At 42.1% G+C, this 22,159-nt stretch overlaps 1 protein-coding gene across 9 annotated transcripts in view; it reads right to left on the bottom strand.

Annotated features, from left to right (window-relative positions):
• The window catches only part of LOC139575823 (chromodomain-helicase-DNA-binding protein 9-like), a 121,226-nt gene that overhangs the window by 41,669 nt on the left and 57,398 nt on the right, over positions 1-22,159 (bottom strand). For 8 of the 9 annotated variants that reach the window (XM_071401161.1, XM_071401165.1, XM_071401166.1 and 5 more), the window contains 9 exons: positions 13,360-13,471; positions 11,974-12,123; positions 11,437-11,505; positions 10,702-10,757; positions 10,148-10,265; positions 8,434-8,520; positions 4,864-5,001; positions 4,650-4,771; positions 2,743-2,986 (listed from right to left, as the gene is read on the bottom strand). In XM_071401161.1, the coding sequence (XP_071257262.1) occupies positions 2,743-2,986; positions 4,650-4,771; positions 4,864-5,001; positions 8,434-8,520; positions 10,148-10,265; positions 10,702-10,757; positions 11,437-11,505; positions 11,974-12,123; positions 13,360-13,471 (1,096 nt within the window). The remainder of the gene's footprint in view (positions 1-2,742; positions 2,987-4,649; positions 4,772-4,863; positions 5,002-8,433; positions 8,521-10,147; positions 10,266-10,701; positions 10,758-11,436; positions 11,506-11,973; positions 12,124-13,359; positions 13,472-22,159) is intronic. The other variant, XM_071401164.1, reaches the window with a different exon arrangement.

The raw sequence follows: 22,159 nt of genomic DNA, 5'->3' as shown, positions 1-22,159 counted from the left end.
AGTCCAATACAGCAAATGAAAGATACACATCTTGTGAATCCAGTCAACATGTCCGATTTTTTTAATGTTTTACAGCGAAAACACCACATATATTTATGTTAGCTCACCACCAAATACAAAAAAGGACAGACATTTTTCACAGCACAGGTAGCATGCACGAAACCAACCAAACTAACCAAGAACCAACCAAACTAACCAAGAAACAACTTCATCAGATGACAGTCCTATAACATGTTACACAATAAATCTATGTTTTGTTCGAAAAATGTGCATATTTGAGGTATAAATTAGTTTTACATTGCAGCTACAATCACAGCTACCATCAAAAATAGCACCGAAGCAGCCAGAGTAATTATAGAGACCAACGTGAAATACCTAAATACTCATCATAAAACATTTCTGAAAAATACATGGTGTACAGCAAATTAAAGAAAAACATCTTGTGAATCCAGCCAATATTTCCGATTTTTTAAGTGTTTTACAGCGAAAACACAATATAGCATTATATTAGCTTACTACAATAGCCTACCACACAACCGCATTCATTCATCAAGGCACGTTAGCGATAGCAATAGGCACGTTAGCGTTAGCGAATAAACCAGCAAAATATATTAATTTTCACTAACCTTCATAAACCTTCATCAGATGACAGTCCTATAACATCAGGTTATACATACACTTATGTTTTGTTCGAAAATGTGCATATTTAGAGCTGAAATCAGTGGTTATACATTGTGCTAACGTAGCATCTTTTTCCCAGAATGTGCGGATATTTCTATTAGACTCTCACCTATTCTGACCAAATAACTATTCATAAACATTACAAAAAAATACATGTTGTATAGGAAATGATAGATACACTAGTTCTTAATGCAATCGCAGTGTTAGAATTCTAAAAATAACTTCATTACGACATAAGGCTTACGTTATGGCGAAATAGTGCCCAAAACCTGGGCGCAAAACTAATAGTACACAGTTCGACAGATATATGAAATAGCATCATAAAATGGGTCCTACTTTTGATGAGCTTCCATCAGAATGTTGTACAAGAGGTCCTTTGTCGGGAACAATCGTTGTTTGGTTTTAGAACGTCCTTTGTCCCTCTTGAATTAGCAAGCACACTAGCCAAGTGGCGCGAAGCTCTCCATCGTCAACAAACACAGACAACGCAACACGCCTAACGTCCTGAAAAAAATTCAATAATCTAATAAAACTATATTGAAAAAACATACTTTACGATGATATTGTGACATGTATCAAATAAAATCAAAGCCGGAGATAGTAGTCGCCTATAACGACAGCTTTCCAGAAGGCAAATCCAGGTCCATCCTCGCGCTTTCCAGAAAACAGGAAATGGGTGACACGTCATTCCAAGAGGATTTATTCCACCTCAGACCAAGATAAACACCCCATTTCTTCTCTCACTGCCTCTTGACATCTAGTGGAAGGTGTATGACGTGCATGTATACTAATACGTATCATGCCCATTTATAGGCAGGCCCTAGAACAGAGCATCGTTTTCAGACTTTCCACTTCCTGGTCAGGAAGTTTGCTGCCAAACGAGTTCTGTTTTACTCACAGATATAATTCAAACGGTTTTAGAAACTAGAGAGTGTTTTCTATCCAATAGTAATAATAATATGCATATTGTACGAGCAAGAATTGAGTACGAGGCTGTTTAAATTGGGCACGATTTTCCCCCAAAGTGAAAACAGCGCCCTCTGTCCTTTAAGGTGATTCCCTGTGTGTTAAGGTGATTCCCTGTGTGTTAAGGGGTGAGCCGTGCTGTAAGAATAAGCCCTGTGGTGCCACAGTGACATCACAGTCTTCCTGGTGGCAGCTCATCTTTCCTCTCCTCCCTCATCCGTTCTTCCCCTCCTCCCTTGTTACATTTGCATACTAAGATCTCCTAACCGCTGTCTGTCATTCTACATTACTCTGCCAACAACTGCAGAAAAAACCTTTTCCCAGGGCTACCGCCTGACATGTGCCACCCTTCAAACCCTTCTCATGTGCCTTTAAATTGAGTCCTGCTTTCAAGTTTCAAGCTTTAACGTCACATGCACAAGTACAGTGAAAGGCCTTTCTTCCAAACTCTAACTCCAACAATGCGGTAATCAATAACAATGTAATAGTAAAAATAACAAGGTAGAACAAAGACACACGAGATATGAAATAAGAAGAACACGATAAAGTAAGTAAGCATACTATATACAGGGTCAGTTCCAGTAGCATATTTATAATGTGAAGGGATACTGGATTGATAGAGGCAGATATGTGTTGGGGTAAGGTGACTAGGCATGCTGGAACATGACAGTCATGCTACTCAATCTCAGTATCTCTCTCTCTCTCATTATGTGGCCTGCAAGCTCTCCTTGGACAAATATCTTTGTCCGACTGAGCATCTCTGATATCATGTCACTATTCCCTGATACACAATATAACAAATACTGTCATTACTTTAATGGAACAGAGAAACACCTGAGTTTCACTTAATCTTTCACAGCTAATGATGTGCATCACATTATCTCCTGTTCTTCGTCCCCATTATGAGATGCTGGCTGCCAGCGGGTTTCAAGGCCCTTTTGCTGTTGTTTCTGACAACCACCACCTCCCCTCATCAGAGAACAACTTTTGAAACTTCAAGGACTCACCTGTTGTTGACATTGTTGTTTATCTGTGGGTCCCTGACTGTACATCTTGTACGGCTAGCCTGTGTTGTTTATTTATGTTGTTGTTTACCTGTGTGTCCCTGGAGTACATCTCATACTGCTGCAGCATCTGCCTGCTGACCATGGAGCCGTGGTAGACAATGACGTTGAGGTGGGTCCACGTTCTGAACTCCCTCTCCCAGTTGGCGATGGTGGAGAGGGGGGCGATGATGAGGAAGGGGCCCCTGATGCCCACACGCCAGATCTCCTCCAGAAACGTGATGGACTGGATGGTCTTCCCCAGACCCATCTCATCTGCCAGGATACAGTTCCGTCTGTCAGGGAGGAAGAGAGTGGTGGGGTGCAGGGAAGGAGTAAGGAATTGTTAGGTTAGATTACTCGTTGGTTATTTCTGCATTGTCGGAACTAGAAGCACAAGCATTTCGCTACACTCGCATTAACATCTGCTAACCACGTGTACGTGACAAATAAAATTTGATTTGATTTGAAAGGAGTGAGAGGAAGCGAGAGGGGGGTTGGCGGAAGAGAGAGAGACATTACAGTCCCAAAACATGTATAGAGTAGTTGTGGTCCTGTCTGATATTGATATTAAGTGATGAGACTGGGCTGAACAGAATCCTTCCTCTAGTAGCCAGGCAGAACATTAATCTGGTTGTCCAGAGGGTGGGGGTGTTACAGTGAATCTTGACATTAATTGCAAAGAGCAGATACTCCCACTTGCTTCCTATACTTTTTTCCTTAATCTTAAAGGCTCGGTGCAGTCAAAAACAGGATGTCCTGTGTTTTATAAATATTTCCACAATATGAGGATGGAATAATACTCCGAAATTGGGAAAATTATGATAATGCCCTTTTAGTGTAAGAGCTGATTGAAAATACTGGCTGAAATTTCAGCCTGTTTTGGTGGGACGTTGTTTTGGCCTGCCTGGTGACATCACAGTAAATTAGTTGATAGACCAATAAAGAGAGTTCTAAACCTTTCTGCCAATAACAGTTAGTTTTCCCCTCCCCACTCAGACCCATCCCAGGCAGTCCTAGCAAAATTCTTGCTTGAGAAATTGCTCTTTGCTAAGAAGCTATTTTTGTTTCTTTCTGACCGTTTTAATTGACAACAATCACAATCAAGGTACTTGATTGTTACCGAGAAATGATTTGATAGAGATAAAAAGTGCTGCATTGGACCTTTAAGAACTTCACAGCACTCTGAAACACAGTCCCAGTAGCAACACTACAGCCTGGCTACAGACAAACAGATGATTTGGGATGTGTTCCACACTCACTCGCTTTCTCTCTCTCTTGATCTGTCTCTCCATCTTTCTCTCTCCTTTGTTCTCTCTCATGCAATAAAATGCAAATTAATTACTTAAAAATCATACAATGTGATTTTCTGGATTTTTGTTTTAGATTCCGTCTCTCACAGTTGAAGTGTACCTATGATAAAAATGACAGACCTCTACATGCTTTGTAAGTAGGAAAACCTGCAAAATCGGCAGTGTATCAAATACTTGTTCTCCCCACTGTATATACGACATACCGTCCAAGCCTATTAACCACATTCTTCACAGGTTTTGCATACTAAACCAAGCTAGAAGTCAGCAGGCTCTGGGCAAGCGTCTCCCTGTCTCGGTACAGACATGCTGTCAGCTCACTGCTTCACTGGCTTCTCTTCTGCACTACTTAGCAATCTGACAGTCCAGCCCTTGTCTCTCTGGCTGGATGCAGTATGCTACAACCACAGAGCTGAAACCTAGGATCTGAAGTCTGGAACAACCCTGTGTTTCTGACTGTCAGAATCTGTTCAGGGCAGTAGAACACTGTGTGTCTGTTTGTTTGCACATGCATACAGGTACAGTGTGTGTGTGTGTGTGTGTGTGTGTGTGTGTGTGTGTGTGTGTGTGTGTGTGTGTGTGTGTGTGTGTGTGTGTGTGTGTGTGTGTGTGTGTGTGTGTGTGTGTGGCCTTGGGGGGCCCTACTGACCTGTTGTACCAGTTGAAGAGGAGCCAGTTGACTCCCTCTAGCTGGTAGTCCCTGAGGACGTTACTGTTCCTGTACTCCCTCGACTGATCCCTCTTCTTCCACAGGCTGGCTGGGGGACGCTCCTGTGGGGTAGAGAATGTTAGAGGATGAGAAGATGAGAAGATGAGAAGAGAAAAGAAGAGAAGAGAAAGGAGGTTGAATAAAGGGGGCTTACCGTCCTGCGGGAGTCTGGCCTTGCTGCCTGCAGCAGCTCAAACTCCTCTATTTTACTCTGGTCCACATCCCCCTTCAGTTCCCACGTACTGTCTTCATAGGGCAGAGAGCACCACTTCACCAGGTAGTACACCACCTGCTGGGGGAAGAGGGACGGAGAGAGGGGGAGGAGGGAGGGGGAAAGAAAGAGATATGTTGTGAGTTAACACAAAAAAACATAGAAACTTCACCTTTTAGTAGCTACTAGTGTCGTCACTAGCGTCCTGTTCGCCCAGTATCCCGTTTTCTAAACCTCCTGCGCATGAGCTACGCAAAAACCTGTCACTGAAATTCACACTTTTACTCAATACAACACATATTGAATTTAACTTCACACTGTTCAGTGTTTAATAGAATACTGCATAGAATGGCTGATTTGCTCATATTTGCAAAGGCCTACCTGTGATTTGGCTGGAGGAATGGGTGGCTGGAACATACATGCATAATGATCTGCATGTCATTGTGTCAGTAAGGAGAAAACACTGCATGAAACCTTCTTTACTCTTCAGTTAAAATAGACATGCACACTCTCCATCCCTTCCTCACACTCAATCCCCCTCCCTCTCGTAAACACACACACACACACACACACACACACACACACACACACACACACACACACACACACACACACACACACACACACACACACACACACACACACACACACACACACACACACACACACACACACACACACACACACACACACACACACACCACTCACTCTCTCCCACAAATACACACTGCTCTCAACTTTTAAAACGCTAGACACCAAACAGAATTTAAGGAGCACCAGAAAGAAACAGATTTTTGAACCGTTCAGGCTAGGGACAAGTAGGGCTGTGGCGGTCACGAAATTTCGTCAGCAGGTGATTGTCAAGCAAATAACTGCCGGTCTCGCGGTAATTGACCATTAATTAACATAAACACATTTAGCATCTCCTGGCTTCCACACATAGCCTACAAGCCACTGATGCTGACCTTTGGAACATCTACATTTTAAAAAGTCTAATAAATCCATGTAACATAGCCTACACCTTCACAATAAATATATAATTTGTTTTAAACAGGTTTAAAAAAACATAAGAAGAAAATGTAGTCTATTTCAGAAGAACAGAATAGCATACTCTGAGTTGTCCTTATGTTAGGTCCTGATCTGGCTATGCCAAATGGCTGTAGGCTACACTAGTTCATTTAGCAGACAAGATTTGCTTAGAATTCCGTATGAAGAATACAACTGAACATAGCTGAATAAAATAGGAAGGATATTTTCTCTATTCTGTGTTGAGCGGTTAACAAAGAAACAGGTACTCCTATATGCTTAATTTAGAGTTATTAATGTAACTTTAGTTGTGATACAAATGTTGGGCTATATGTTTAGATTTTTAATACATTCTAAGGCTGCATGATGCGACTCTAATGATGATTTGAAAAAAGTCGCATGAAAGGCATGAGCTCTGCTTTGTTTCTTGCGCAGGCTGAACACACTTCATCAGTCTCTCACTCAAGCAGTTAATAATGCCTCAAATTTCCCGGCTGCATCCCCTTTGTGTGGCCGTAATGCCCCCTAAAAAAATCCATGCCTTTTGCGGCCAGCGACCGTTGTGCCCTTGGGCTGAATATAATAAGTATAAATCCCTTCTCCCGGCTGCGTGCTGAATCACCTCTCACTCACATGGCTCTCCGTCACGTGATCGGGTCTTTCTCACAGGCTTCAAGTGAAGACAGACACACCGTGGACCTTATCCAATACCAAGGTGCATATTGAAGATGTTGGAAGAACTGTCCACATTTACTTTCGTCAGACAACAAGATGAGTAGGCCTGACGAACAGCAAAAGCACTAGCATATGTCAATCTACTATTCCCCATAGTACAAAGGTCGACCTACTCTATTCTGTGCAATAAATAAATATTCCAAACATAGTCTTGGACAGTTGTGGGATGCGATAGATCCCAAATTAATACAACTACAACTACACTACAATCAAAAAAACCTGTTTTAAGCAATAAGCCTGACGCAACAGATGAGAATGTTTAGCTTAAAATGTTGATAAACTATTAGGCTATTTCTTCACATTATAAGCGCAGCAATGCGCACACGGCAGTAGGCTATAAGTGTGAATGTTCCATTAGCGGGGAAACACCACTCTCAAAAGTAACCCAAATGCAATTATGCATGTATTGCTTTTATTATAAAGGTGCATTTTTATGGTGACAATTATCTTCCCCAAACTTGATCTCACGCGCTGCGTATGTATGTCATTTAGAAGTGGATGAATGTGCTTAATTTTAAGAAGTTATTTGGCCACTATATGGCTATAGGCTATATGAGGTGTGCGAATATGATTTGAAAAAGTAGCAAAAAAAAGAATGCGCTGTTTGCCTGAAGCTGGGTATCATTCACAAGTGATAGGCTAATATTGTCACCCAGCAGACTATTCTTGATTTAATCTTGTCTTTACATATACTAAATAATATATGTGTGAAATTTGTTTTGATTTAGAATGGACCATTATCATGCACCTGTATCAAAACAGGGGTAGCTATGCACTTAAATAGAGAATGGAGGACGCTTTTCCCGTGGTTTATTTTCATGCCAGCCAGGTAGGCTATACTCCTGTTGTAAAGAGAAGCAACGTACTTAATATTATGAAAGTTGAGAAATAAATATAGTAGGCCTAGCGTATACAAAGCTGATGGGATCTTCCTCTTTTTAATAGAGGCCATCACTCTGTTCTAACGCAATTGCATAGCTTATTGAAATGTTGTCAACATGAGCTCCTCTCATGAAGTGTTTGATTAGATTTTCAACCACATTTGTATTGATGTCAGAGTGATTAGAGGGACAATAGAGTGCGGAGTACCAAGCAGTTAGCAAGTTTGGTAGGCTATTAATGACCATCAGCAGTATCAGAGCTTGGAGAAGCCTAATTACCGTGATTAAACGGTCATGTGGAATTTGACTGTCGTCATGACTCGTGAACGCAGGTGTGGCGGTAATATGGTCACCGTAACAGCCCTAGGGACAAGCCATTTTCTTTGCTGTAAAGCTGTAAGCATGCCTGTCGCGAAGTGCTGCTTCATTTCCCCTCTCTGACACTCAGGAGCAGCATGACAGTGAACTTGCAAAGTCAGATCAAACTGGCCTGTGCTCTTGGTTATAACAGGTGATGAAATTATATTATATATATCATGAGGTTTTGGTTTTGGTACCGTGGTATTGCCGTGGTATTAACGTGATGTTACCGTGGTACCGGTACACCAAGCAACACTAGTAGTTACACCCTCAGCTAAAGTAGCAGAGACAACAACCATAATACACATGTATGGAATGACCCCATGCTTTACAATAGTATCTTCTACAAAGGAGGAGATGAGACACACTCAAGGACATACACACACACGCACGCACACAATTTACAGACATACACACTCTGTCTCTCTCTCTTTCCAACAAAAGGCAGTCTAATCATCTCTCCGTTGGAGGTCATTTGTTGTGAATGAAAGAGCCCACCCCCCACTCTTACCTCTCCTGTGTCCTTGTCTTCACAATAGGACACCTCCAGTACTCTGTCTACCTCCACATAGTCAGGGTTAAAGGGATCCTCCTCCATCTAAAACACACAGGAAGACATAGTCAGGGTTAAAGGGATCCTCCTCCATCTAAAACACACAGGAAGACATAGTCAGGGTTAAAGGGATCCTCCTCCATCTAAAACACACAGGAAGACATAGTCAGGGTTAAAGGGATCCTCCTCCATCTAAAACACACAGGAAGACATAGTCAGGGTTAAAGGGATCCTCCTCCATCTAAAACACACAGGAAGACATAGTCAGGGTTAAAGGGATCCTCCTCCACCTAAAACACAAAGGAAGACATAGTCAGGGTTAAAGGGATCCTCCTCCATCTAAAACACAAAGGAAGACATAGTCAGGGTTAAAGGGATCCTCCTCATTCTAAAACACACAGGAAGACATAGTCAGGGTTAAAGGGATCCTCCTCCATCTAAAACACAAAGGAAGACATAGTCAGGGTTAAAGGGATCCTCCTCATTCTAAAACACACAGGAAGACATAGTCAGGTTTAAAGGGATCCTCCTCCATCTAAAACACAAAGGAAGACATAGGCAGGGTTAAAGGGATCCTCCTCATTCTAAAACACACAGGAAGACATAGTCAGGGTTAAAGGGATCCTCCTCCATCTAAAACACAAAGGAAGACATAGTCAGGGTTAAAGGGATCCTCCTCATTCTAAAACACAAAGGAAGACATAGTCAGGTTTAAAGGGATCCTCCTCATTCTAAAACACACAGGAAGACATAGTCAGGGTTAAAGGGATCCTCCTCCATCTAAAACACACAGGAAGACATAGTCAGGGTTAAAGGGATCCTCCTCCATCTAAAACACAAAGGAAGACATAGTCAGGGTTAAAGGGATCCTCCTCCATCTAAAACACAAAAGGAAGACATAGTCAGGGTTAAAGGGATCCTCCTCATTCTAAAACACACAGGAAGACATAGTCAGGGTTAAAGGGATCCTCCTCCGTCTAAAACACAAAGGAAGACATAGTCAGGGTTAAAGGGATCCTCCTCCATCTAAAACACAAAGGAAGACATAGTCAGGGTTAAAGGGATCCTCCTCCATCTATAACACACAGGAAGACATAGTCAGGGTTAAAGGGATCCTCCTCCATCTAAAACACACAGGAAGACATAGTCAGGGTTAAAGGGATCCTCCTCCATCTAAAACACACAGGAAGACATAGTCGGGGTTAAAGGGATCCTCCTCCATCTAAAACACACAGGAAGACATAGTCAGGGTTAAAGGGATCCTCCTCCATCTAAAACACACAGGAAGACATAGTCAGGGTTAAAGGGATCCTCCTCCATCTAAAACACACAGGAAGACATAGTCAGGGTTAAAGGGATCCTCCTCCATCTAAAACACACAGGAAGACATAGTCAGGGTTAAAGGGATCCTCCTCCATCTAAAACACACAGGAAGACATAGTCAGGGTTAAAGGGATCCTCCTCCATCTAAAACACACAGGAAGACAAAGTAAACCACCTTCATGCCACCCGGGAGCCTGGGGGAAAAACACACTGTATGACTGCATGGGTGGGTGGGATGAACATATCAAGGCCTAAAGCACACTACAGAGATGCATGCAAACACGCCTGTGCTAAACAGGCAAACACACACACACACGAACACACACACACTGGTGTGAAAGGGTCTTACATCTGCAAAGAAGTGGGCTCTCTGTGCCTGTTTAATCTTGAAACGTTTGATCTTCTGCTGAATCCTCTTGTCTTTCTCCAGCTGCTGCTCTACGGCCCACTCACAGTGGAGGTAGGAGCTGAAGGAGACCGAGGGACAACACACAGAGTAAGGAATGCACGAGAACATACACATATAGTACAAACTTCAAATAAACCTTCAATGTCTTTTATGATGTCGTACATCTTTCAAATGGATATATGTTTACTTTATGTATAATGTTCCATTTGTGTGCCATTTTGTACATTTTACATTTGTATAGGATTTACAATCTACTACACACCAAATTAGTCTTCATTTTAGAGTGACCTGGATTTTGTTCTACTGAAACTACAATGAGGTCACATGTGAGTTCAGTCAAAGGCATCTCAAAGTGGTAGTGCAAGAACTAGTAATGACAAGCTGTGTTTTACATCACTCTATTTAACATACTGTATTTGACTTTTTCGGTTGAATACAATCATTTAAAAATGTGAATGCAATTATCTTAGCTGGAATGAAAAAGAATGCCTTACTAGTTTTTGTATTTTACAAAGAACTCTTCCACTTCTATGATAACTCCTGGAGCGACCTAGAAGAGGAACCAATATTATAGAACAGAATACAGACTAAAAGCTCTTCATACACTGAGTGTACAAAACATTAAGAACACCTGCTCTTTCCATGACAGACTGACCAGGTGAATCCAGGTGAAAGCTATGATCCCTTATTGATGTCACTTGTTAAATCCACTTCAATCAGTGTAGATGAAGGGGAGGAGACAGGTTAAGTAAGGATTTTTAAGCCTTGAGACAATTGAGACATGGATTGTGTATGTGTGCCATTCAGAGAGTGAATGGGCAGACAAAATATTTTATTTCCTTTGAACGGGGTGTGGTAATACGTGCCAGGCGCACCGGTTTGTGTCAAGAACTGCAACGCTGCTGGGTTTTTCACGCTCAACAGCCAACTGTGGGAAGCATTGGAGTCAACATGGGCCAGCATCCCTGTGGAACGCTTTTGACACCTTGTAGAGTCCGTGCTCCAACGAATTGAGGCTGTTCTGAGGGCAAAAGGGGGGTTGCAATATTAGGAAGGTGCTCTTAATGTTTTGTACACTCAGCGTATAGTAGGAAAAGACAGAGGATTGAATTCAACCAAACCCACATTGCAGAAGGTAAGTAGATGTACTACTGCAAACTAAGATACTATAGTACTACAAAGAGTGGTATGAGTGAGTGTGGCATTAAAGATAATGATTGTAATCCTACCTCATTCTTGACTATTCGAGATGACATGATCTTGTCAACAACCGCAGCATCCTCCTCACTGGGGTTTTCCTGCAACATTGACAAGATGGAAACAAACCACTTTAACAGCACCATGTACAACTTTCATACTCCACACACCAGTTTCATGTATTTTCAATGTATATCTGAATGAAGTATGGCCTTGAGATGCATTGTACTGCTATAACACACATATTAGACTAGATAGAGCAATGATAGAGCAATGAAGAATGTATTGGTACTGTAGAACCTATCAGTCTTACAGTGTTTCCCAACTCCAGTCCTCCAGTACCCCCAACAGTACACATTGTTGTAGCCCCAGACAAACTCACCTGATTCAACTCATTGAGGGATTGACGATTAGCTGACAAGTTGAAATAGATGTTTTTGTCTGGGGCTACAGCAAAAATGTACTGTTGGGGGTACTGGAGGACTGGAGTTGGAAACAACTGGTCTAGAACAACTGAATGTTATTGAGAGTTATTGATTGCTGCCTGGGCCAGGCCAGTATCTCCTCACCACAAACAGCTGCTGTGCTGGCTCTTTGCGTGCTGCAGCAGTGCTGGTCCTCTTGGCTTTAACCATGACCTTCACCTCCTCATCAGACACCCTGGCCTCTCCCTCCTCTGCATACTTCTTCCTCTTCACCTGGCGGTTCGACCGACGGGTCTACAGGGGGGTAAGGGAAAGAGGTTTAGTATTACGGAGGTTCTGTATTATACAAATCAGTACAGCCAAAATATCAGTATAACTCTTTTCCTATGTTTTATTTGGTTAAGGCAGTCCTGTCTATTCTCAATAGTGTGTGTGCATGTGTCTGTGTGTTGTATGCACTCCGCAGCAATGTATGACATTCAAGTGTGCTTAGTGTTTATTATTAGGAAAACACATCAGAGACCCTGCTAATGACAGCCACAGTTTAATGAGATACTAAATACCATTCAGTTGAAACTAATAACGTGTCTGTGTATGAGAATAACCCAGGCTGACCATAAAAGACTCGGGCCTGCCAGGCCGAGGGGTCCCTCCTTCCCTGCCTGTCAGGTTACCTCCCAGGCTGAGGGGTCCCCTGTGGTGATGATGCTGTAGCTGTCTGTCTACTAACTCCACCACTTATAGTGCAACATACAGGAATGGAGGATCATTCTAAATGACATCTTCAGACAGCTCTAATTAAGACTGGGTGAGGGGGGATAATGAGGATAATTATACCCACACATGGGCAGGGGGGGTAATCCCCAGTCGCTCCATACTATGACACAACCAGGGGGAGAGTAGTCTTTCATCCCCACTCACTGAATACTCTGTCAACTGGAACAGAGCAGATCGTCCCCCTCACTCAACACCAGTGTCTACGGATGAGGACTGTCCTCATGGTATAGAATAGGCCTACCCCTACATAATCCTCAGCTCTACCAACAACAACAGTAAATTACACTGGAGCTATTCGTTCTTGAGTTGGTTAGGCCCTGAACTAACTCTGAACCACCCGGTGTACTTTGACTCCATACCACAGCTGTGATTCCTGTATTCCACTCAGCATCAGCATGGCCAACAAGAGAGCCCAAGGACAGGGACTCTCCATGGCTTTAACTATCACAACAACACTGTCATAAGAACCAGTCTATATGACATGAATCTTTAAACATAAAGGCCTGCGTTCTGCAGACTGAGGAAATGGCCTCTCCATGCCTTTTAATAATAATACTACAATATATAAATAAATATATTTGCCTACCCCTGCCTTAAACATCACAAAAACACTATCATAAGAGTTCTGCAGCCATAAAGAACCTGCATGTAGCCTTGGAGACATGGGGAGGGACTCCATGCCTTTAATAATCACAATAACACCGTCATAAGGCTTTTGCGTGCTGCAGCTTGGAGACTGGGGGAGGGACTCACCGAGTCATCGTCTTTAAAGGATCTTCGAGGCGGACGCTCTTCATCAGACCCCTCCTCTGAAGACTCTGTCTCCCTCTTCTTCTTCATCCCTCCAAATTTAATGACGATTTTCCTGAAATAAAGATAACAGGACAAACATTAAGGATCAACGTCTGTTAAACGAGATAAAAAATAGGAAAACTGGACTCTATTTTCTCCTCTTTCCCTCTGCTATGTTTCATGGAAACGATAATATAAAGATTGTCCTTGTTGTGCTAAATAAATGACCTCAGGAGTGTGTGCGCTGCCGTGTGGTGCAGTACAGTGTGCCGTGTTCCTCACTGCATCTTCTAAAGGCAAAAAGGAATTATTACACAAAGAATTAGAATTAAGTAAGAATAGTTATTTTGTTTCACTGTTATTACCAGTCCAGCTCGGTTTATTTTGCCTCACTTAAAATTAATGATTTAATTGTTTCCATGGTTGCTTAATGCCTTATTAAATGCACTTTCATAACCTAGAGACAAATAGTGACTGATTCAAGTAGGCTGCAGTACATTTAAATTATAGAACATCAATACATACATTTTCATGGGAAGTAACCAGGCAGTTAGCTACAATATTAACACATATTTTAAATAAATACTTTAGCATGACCTAATGACCTCAAAAGGGATTATCACATTTAACAAATCTCCAATAATATAATCATGTCCCTCTTGGTTATTGTGTGAAAATCAGCTTCTAATATGTCCATGACTGTGGTGACTCAATATCTCATCATGTGCAGAATGCAGAGATATTTTTCAGGGAGAAAATATGTAGTGTGTGTGTAGTGTGTGTGTGTGTGTTTGTGCGTGTGTGTGTGTCAGAGTGTCTGCAGACAGGGAAGATATGAACCAGTAGACTGATACAATAGATCTCTGCTATGTACAGTTTGAGAGAGAGACACAAATACAGTCTCTCTCTCTCTTGTGTGCGCCTGCCTGCCTGTCTGTCCGCCCCAGCCTGCTGTGTTCTTATCAACATGTAAGACTGCACTTCCATTGCTCCATTTGTCAAGCTCTATATTGGATCAAAACAGAGAGATATAGATAGTGACTGAGCCTCCTCCCTTCTCCGTCTCTAGCTCTCTGTCTTGCCATAGATGATCCATTATATTGACCAGATACTCAAGTGGTCGATCTAACAATGAAAATACATGTCTTCAAAAATGGAAGGCAGTCGTGAGGAGGCCAGATCAGGTGGGACCATTCTAGCCAATGAGAGGGCAGGTACGTGTGTGAACAACAGACAAAACTCAGACTTTCTCTAAGATGCCGGGATGTCACATGTCCTCCTAATATCATTAGACTGGTAAGAACCTAAGCATTACCAAACTTCTATCAGATCAAATAAGCCACATCTAACACATTTTTATTTAACCTTGATTTAACTAGGCAAGTCAGTTAAAAACTAATTATTATTTACAATAACAGCCCATAAATAAGCCATTACATTTTTTGTTAACTAAATTCGACACTCATTGACCTCCATACAAAATCTCCTCTTGGTGAGCGATAATTTAAAAAAAATGTACCGCCACCTGCTGGAGAAGACCGGTTTTAGACCCAGTTATCCCCCTCACTTCTTCCTCTCTGGTCTCGCTCTCTTCCCCCCCCCCCCCTCTCAGTCACCGCCTCCTGCCACCTACCTCTCTCTCTCTCTCTCTCGTCTCTCTTCCATCGCTCTCTCTCTTCCAATCCCTCCATCCCTCTCCACTCTTCCCCTCCCTCCCTCTATGGCTCAGAAAACACATAAACATGGATATGATTCAACTACCTACACAAAGAGCCAGTCCAAACTCCAAATCCACATACAGGCAGACAGACTAGCGTGGCTGGATCTAACAGGCTAATACTGTAGATGCGGTAAAGAGGTCAATTGAACTCAATTGCCATGGAATAGAGTGGGGGAAAGATCCCGAGTCTGCTCACTGAATCCCAGCAAAATTAGCATACATTTAGGATATTGTTCATATGTGTATTTCACACTATGTTGAGGTAAAAATCTGAGCAGGAGGAACACATGTTCATGGCATCATCACCAATCAACTTCATTACAGTTAAAAACGACTTTGACTACCACCACCAATTTCTGTATACCAGCTATGCTACCATCTTATACGAGCGGGAGTTAGCTATGCTAACCAGCTTATACGAGCAGGAGTTAGCTATGCTAACCAGCTTATACGAGCAGGAGTTAGCTATGCTAACCAGCTTATACGAGCAGGAGTTAGCTATGCTAACCAGCTTATACGAGCAGGAGTTAGCTATGCTAACCAGCTTATACGAGCAGGAGTTAGCTATGCTACCAGCTTATACGAGCGGGAGTTAGCTATGCTAACCAGCTTATACGAGCGGGAGTTAGCGTTTAACAGTTACTTCTTTTAAACCTGAAAAGGGACAACTTATAAATATTATGCAGTGAAAACAGCCAAATATATCAAAATTGGACTTAAATAAGCACATTGTGGGCCTGTTACAATACATAACTCATGACGGATTTGAGGAATATCCACTTTGCTAGATCCAATTTGTTGAATGTGTGCCAATCTGGTCAATGGAATGGTCTGCATTCTATTAACTCCTTTACCGCATCCACATTTTGTTACATTACAGTCTCATTCTAAAATAGATTCAATTTAGTTTTTCTCTCAGCAATCTACACAAAGTACACCATAATGACAAAGCGAAAACAGATATTTTTTTGGGCACGTGTATTAAAAATAAAAAACATAAATACCTTCTTTACATAAGTATTCAGACCCTTTACTATGAGACTCGAAATTGAGCTCAGGTGCATCCTGTTTCCATTGATCATCCTTGAGATGTTTCTACAACTTGATTGGAGTCCACCTGTGGTAAATTCAATTGATTGGACATGATTTGGAAAGGCACACACATGTCCATATAAGGTCCCACCGTTGACAGTGCATGTCAGAGCAAAAACCAAGCCATGAGGTCGAAGGAATTGTCCGTAGAGCTCAGAGACAGGATTGTGTCGAGACATAGATCTGGGGAAGGGTACCAAAACATTTCTACAGCATTGAAGGTCCCCAAGAACACAGTGGCCTCCATCATTCTTAAATGGAAGAAGTTTGGAACCACGAAGACTCTTCCTAAAGCTGTCCGCCCAGACAAACTAAGCAATCGGGGAATAAGGGCCTTGGTCAGGGAGGTGACCAAGAACCCAATGGTCACTGAGAGCTCTAGAGTTCCTCTGTGGAGATGAGAGAACCTTCCACACGGACAACCAGCTCTACAGCACACCACCAACTAGGCCTTTATTGTACAGTGGCCAGACAGAACCCACGCCTCAGTAAAAGGCACATGGCAGCACGCTTGGAGTTTGCCAAAAGGCACTTAAAAACTCTCAGACCATGAGAAACAAGATTCTCTGGTCTGATGAAACCAAGATTGAACTCTTTGGCCTGAATGCCAAGCGTCACTTCTGGAGGAAACCTGGCACCATCCCTACAGTGAAGCATTGTGAGCATTATGTTTTTCAGCAGCAGGGACTGGGAGACTAGTCAAGATTGAGGCAAAGATGAATGGAGCAAAGTACAGAGAGATCCTTGATGAAAATCTGCTCCAGAGCGTTCAGGACCTCACACTGGGGCAAAGGTTCACCTTCCAACAGGACAACAACCCTAAGCACACAGCGAGGACAACACAGGAGTGGCTTCGGGACAAGTCTCTGAATGTCCTTGAGTGGCCCAGCCAGAGCCCGGACTTGAACCCGATCGAACATCTCTGGATAGACCTGAAAATAGCTGTCCAGCGACGCTCCCCATCCAAAGGATGAATATATTTTTTTTTAACAATATGGGGATGAGGTAGTTGGATGGGCTATTTACAGGTGGGCTATGTACAGATGCAATGATCTGTAAGCTGCTCTGACAGCTGATGCTTAAAGTTAGTGAGGGAGATATGAGTCTCCAGCTTCAGTGATTTTTGCAATTCGTTCCAGTCATTGGCAGCAGAGAACTGGAAGGAAAGGCGGCCAAAGGAGGAATTGGCTTTGGGGGTGACCAGTGAAATATACCTGCTGGAGCGCGTGCAACGGGTGGGTGCTGCTATGGTGACCAGTGAGCTTAGATAAGGCGGGGCTTTACCTAGCAAAGACTTATAGATGACCTGGAGCCAGTGGGTTTGGCAACAAAAATGAAGCGAGGACCATGTCTGTTATATGTCAGTATTGTACAGGCCTATGTCTGTACTCTATGTCTGTTCTCTCGTATCTGAAGAGGGAGATAGAGGAGACAGAGGAATCCTCCATTCAGAACAAGTTCAGAGGTTTGGTGTAAAGTGCTCTAAACACCATACATAGCCTGAGGTCTTCTCTCTGTGTGTGCTCCTGATCAGTCCTCCCTCATTCCCTCTGTCATGCACATTATCTCTCACCTTGTCTTCCTCCACCCCTCTCCCCTCCCTGTACTCTCTCACACAGCAACAGGAACAGAAGCTCTCTAGCTCTGTCTGATACCCTCCAAAACACAGCAACGCTCACACGAGCAGACACGCAGTAAGTAGATTCCTTCTCACACAACACCAACTACTCTGAAAGAGGTACTCACACATACACACGCACACAGAGCTAACTACAGTGCCCTCTGTAATTATTGGGACAGGGAAGCATTTTTATTATTTTGGTTCTATACTGCAACAGTTTGGATTTGTAATCAAACAATGACTATGAGGTTAAAGTGCAGACTGTCAGCTTTAATTTTAGGGTATTTTAAATGAACTTATGTGTATTAAGGTTAAGTATTTGGTCCCATATTCAAAGCACGCAATAACTACATCAAGCTTGTGACTCTAGAAACTTGTTGGATGCATTTGCTGTTTGTTTTGGTTGTGTTTCTGATTATTTTGTGCCCATTAGAAATTAATGGTAAATAATGTATTGTGTCATTTTGGAGTCACTTTAATTGTAATTAAGAATAGAATATATTTCTAAACACTTCTAAATTAATGTGGATGCAACCATGATTATGGATAATCCTGAATGAGTTGTGAATAATGACGAGTGGGAAACTTACAGAAAAAGGCTAACCTCCCGTTATTATAATCGTGAGAGGTTCGCATGCCTTGGGGGTATGATATTTGTGCGTCTAACTTTCTCACTTTAATACACATAAGTGAATTTGTCTCAATACTTTTGGTCACCTAAAATGGGGGGACTATGTACAAAAAGTGCTGTAATTTCTAAATGTTTCACCTGATATGGATGAAAATACCCTCAAATTAAAGCTGACACTCTGCACTTCAACCTCAATGTCATTGTTCGATTTCAAATCCAAACTTTTCCAATACAGTATAGTGGAGCCAGGAAAACCAGCCAGCCAGTCAGTCCTCCAGCCAGTCATTCAACCAGCTAGGCAGGCATTCATCCTGCCCTGTGCTTACAGCCATTACCACAGCCTAGCCTGTCTGTCACACTAAGCTGGCCTCGGCCTCACACACTGGTTCTCGGCCACACGCCAGGCTAGGTCTAGGATAGGACACACACTATGCTAGGTCTAGGATAGGACACACACTATGCTAGGTCTAGGATACACTATCCCCTCTGGACATTTCCCACTAAATCAGGACTGATATTGGCTCTGGTGGTTTATTGGCTCTGGTGGTTTAGATGGAGACAAAGGGAGAGAGAGGGTGCTAGAGAGAAGGCACGAAACATACACACAAAACCACACAGCACACACAGTGATCTATACAAATAACCATGCATTTATGTGTACACACACACACACACACACACACACACACACACACACACACACACACACACACACACACACACACACACACACACACACACACACACACACACACACACACAGTGGTCTGTAGGAGGCTGAGCGTTTCTCCCACTGTCTGTCAATACTAGAGCTTTCATGGTCTCCAACATGTAGTGTTGTTGTAGGACTGAAGCCATCTTTCTCATTTTACTCCTCCTCCTCTGGATGATATTACACTTCCACAATGACACTTTGGGGTTGCCTGGCAACGCGCCCCAGGGAGTATAGTTGGCAGCGTGGGTGGCGGATGTGACATCACTTCCTGTGAGTGGCAATGGACCAAATGCTCTACTCTGCTACGCAATGAGCAGCTGAGGAGAATGTGAAACGGCAACAAGACCGCTCTAATATCAACCAGTCCAGGAAATATGGACACAACAGAATGTTCTCCCACACACGGGCAGGACTGAAATACTGAAATAGAGAAATCCAGCAGTTTCACCCCGTATCATCAAACAGTAGGCCATATTATATTCTCTCCTATAGACATGTTGGTTGTTTAGCAACAAAACCAACGTGTGCGCAACTATGGGGCAAAACAGACAGGGTTGCCTTAGATCGTTGACAACACATAACTACATTTCATTTCCAATGTTTATTGAAAACATAAATACATTTGCACAAAGAGCACTTGTTGTCTCTCAAATACATTGTTACAGATGTGTGTTAGCTAGCTAGCTAATTTTAGCCATATTAGCAGCGACATAAAATCAGTCAAAACAAGACATGGTATCCAGAACAAGATGAAACTAGCTGAAACGAGTCACCTACGATTCCCCACATGGCAGTTTCTTGTCATTGTTGCTAGCTATCTGGCCATCCAGAATCACAACAACACAAGGCCTTCTGCCCCATTGACGCGTGCACATGGTTTCCGTGATGTTGTGAGCTAACCCATCCTTAGCAAGACACACTTGCTTTATCTTAACCTAACATGGCCATTACATACTGGTGACTGTTAATGGCGTACTGGACTATAGCAAAACACCCCCCCCCCCTTCAAAACCACCATATCTGACACGTAAACCAACAGGATTACTAAACTGTGAAATTAGTGACACTTCTTCAGTTTACTTTACTGTGAAATCGTTGATTTGAGAGAGGGGGAGGAAGTAGGGCTGGAAGCGATTTGGCCAATATATTATTTCACGGTATTTAAAAGAAATTGGACGGTATGACGGTATTTGACGGTTTTGAATAATAAATCACCACCTTCCGGAGACACCTGAAACCCCACCTCTTTAAGGAATACCTAGGATAGGATAAAGTAATCCTTCTCACCCCCCCCCCCCCTTAAAAGATTTAGATGCACTATTGTAAAGTGGCCGTTCCACTGGATGTCATAAGGTGAATGCACCAATTTGTAAGTCGCTCTGGATAAGAGCGTCTGCTAAATGACTTAAATGTAAATGTAAAAGTTGTACATTTGCTTTATGAGTAGTGAGTGATCCTAGGGTGGCAACACACATTCTAAGTGATTTCAATGAGTCTTTCTCCATTCTGATTGTTTTATACTGTTCAATTCAACTTCAATCAAAACACATTTCAGCACTTTTATAATTTCTGCATTTCATGCACTCAATTGCAGTGGTGGAAAAAGTACACAACTGTCATACTTGAGTAAAAGTAAAGATACGTTAATAGAACATAAGTAAAAGCGAAAGTCACCCATTAAAATACTACTTGAGTAAAAGTCTAAAAGTATTTGGTTTTAAATATACTTAAGTATCAAAAGTAAATGTTACTGATAAAATGTACTTAAGTATCAAAAGTAAAAGTATGAATAATTTCATAATTCCTTATATTAAGCAAACCAGATGCCACCATTTTCTTTTTTCTTTATGGATAGCAAGGGGCACACGCCACACATAATTTACAAACAAAGCATTTGGGTTTAGTGAGTCCTCCAGATCAGAGGCAGTAGATGACCAGGGATGTTCTCTTGACAAGTGTGTGAATTGGACCATTTTACTGTCCTGCTAAGCATTCAAAATGTAACGAGTACTTTTAGGTGTCAGCGAAAATGTTTAGAGTAAAAAGTACAGTATTTTCTTTAGGAATGTAGTGAAGTAAAAGTAAAAGTAGTCAAAAATTAAAAATAAGAACAGATACCAACAAAAAAAAACTTAAATACTTTTAAGTACTACTTAAGTACTTTACACCACTGCTCAATTGAGATAATTCCCACACTACCACGTAGGGCTGCACGATATGGGCAAATAATCTAGGACTTATTTTTAACCAATCGCAATTGCGATTTGACTTGTGAATTAGAGCAAAACTGTTGGAATCATGGAAATATAATGACTATTCTAATTCTATAGTTAGAATATAATAGTGGGCACTTTGAATACAGTGTTGTTTGAGATGACAACGAATTAAAATGCCAGGGAGGAGTTATTGTGACAGGGTAGGAAGTAAAGTGTTGATATATGTTTCCTAGGGGACCCTATAAGCTTTGGCTACATTGCGTGTTCTCTCTTAGCTACTTCATGTAGCTAACATATTCTTGCTTTGCATATTCCTCTGATTTAGAAGACACTGTTGCACAAACAACATGCTGATTTAGCTCTACACCATCACTGGTATTATTAGGCTGTATTAGCTAGCTACGTTTGCGCTTACTCAGTACGTTTATTAGCTAGCTAGCTATTAGCATTAGTGGCTAACAATTAGCATCTCACAAGATTTAGGGCAACTTGCTAAGAAAAGACAAACTAGCTGTTTGCTTATGTAAGAAACACAAACTAATAGTGTCATTATAGAACGCTGGTGGATTTATATTAAGAAGCAAAGGGAAACAGCATTGTTGTCATCATCACTGTTGCAAGTGTCTCGTGGTTGAGGAACATCAAATGCGCTCCTTGAGTGACAGGGGGCGTGGCTAGGTCTGTGTGGAAAGTGGCACAGAGAGAAAGAGCAGAGAGAGATGACTCAAGTAGCAAAGTAAACTATAAAAATTGACATTACACATGG

Source organism: Salvelinus alpinus, chromosome 5 (assembly GCF_045679555.1).
Source record: "Salvelinus alpinus chromosome 5, SLU_Salpinus.1, whole genome shotgun sequence".
NCBI classification, from domain to species: Eukaryota; Metazoa; Chordata; class Actinopteri; order Salmoniformes; family Salmonidae; genus Salvelinus; species Salvelinus alpinus.
This window is presented reverse-complemented; position numbering and strand designations above follow the sequence as displayed.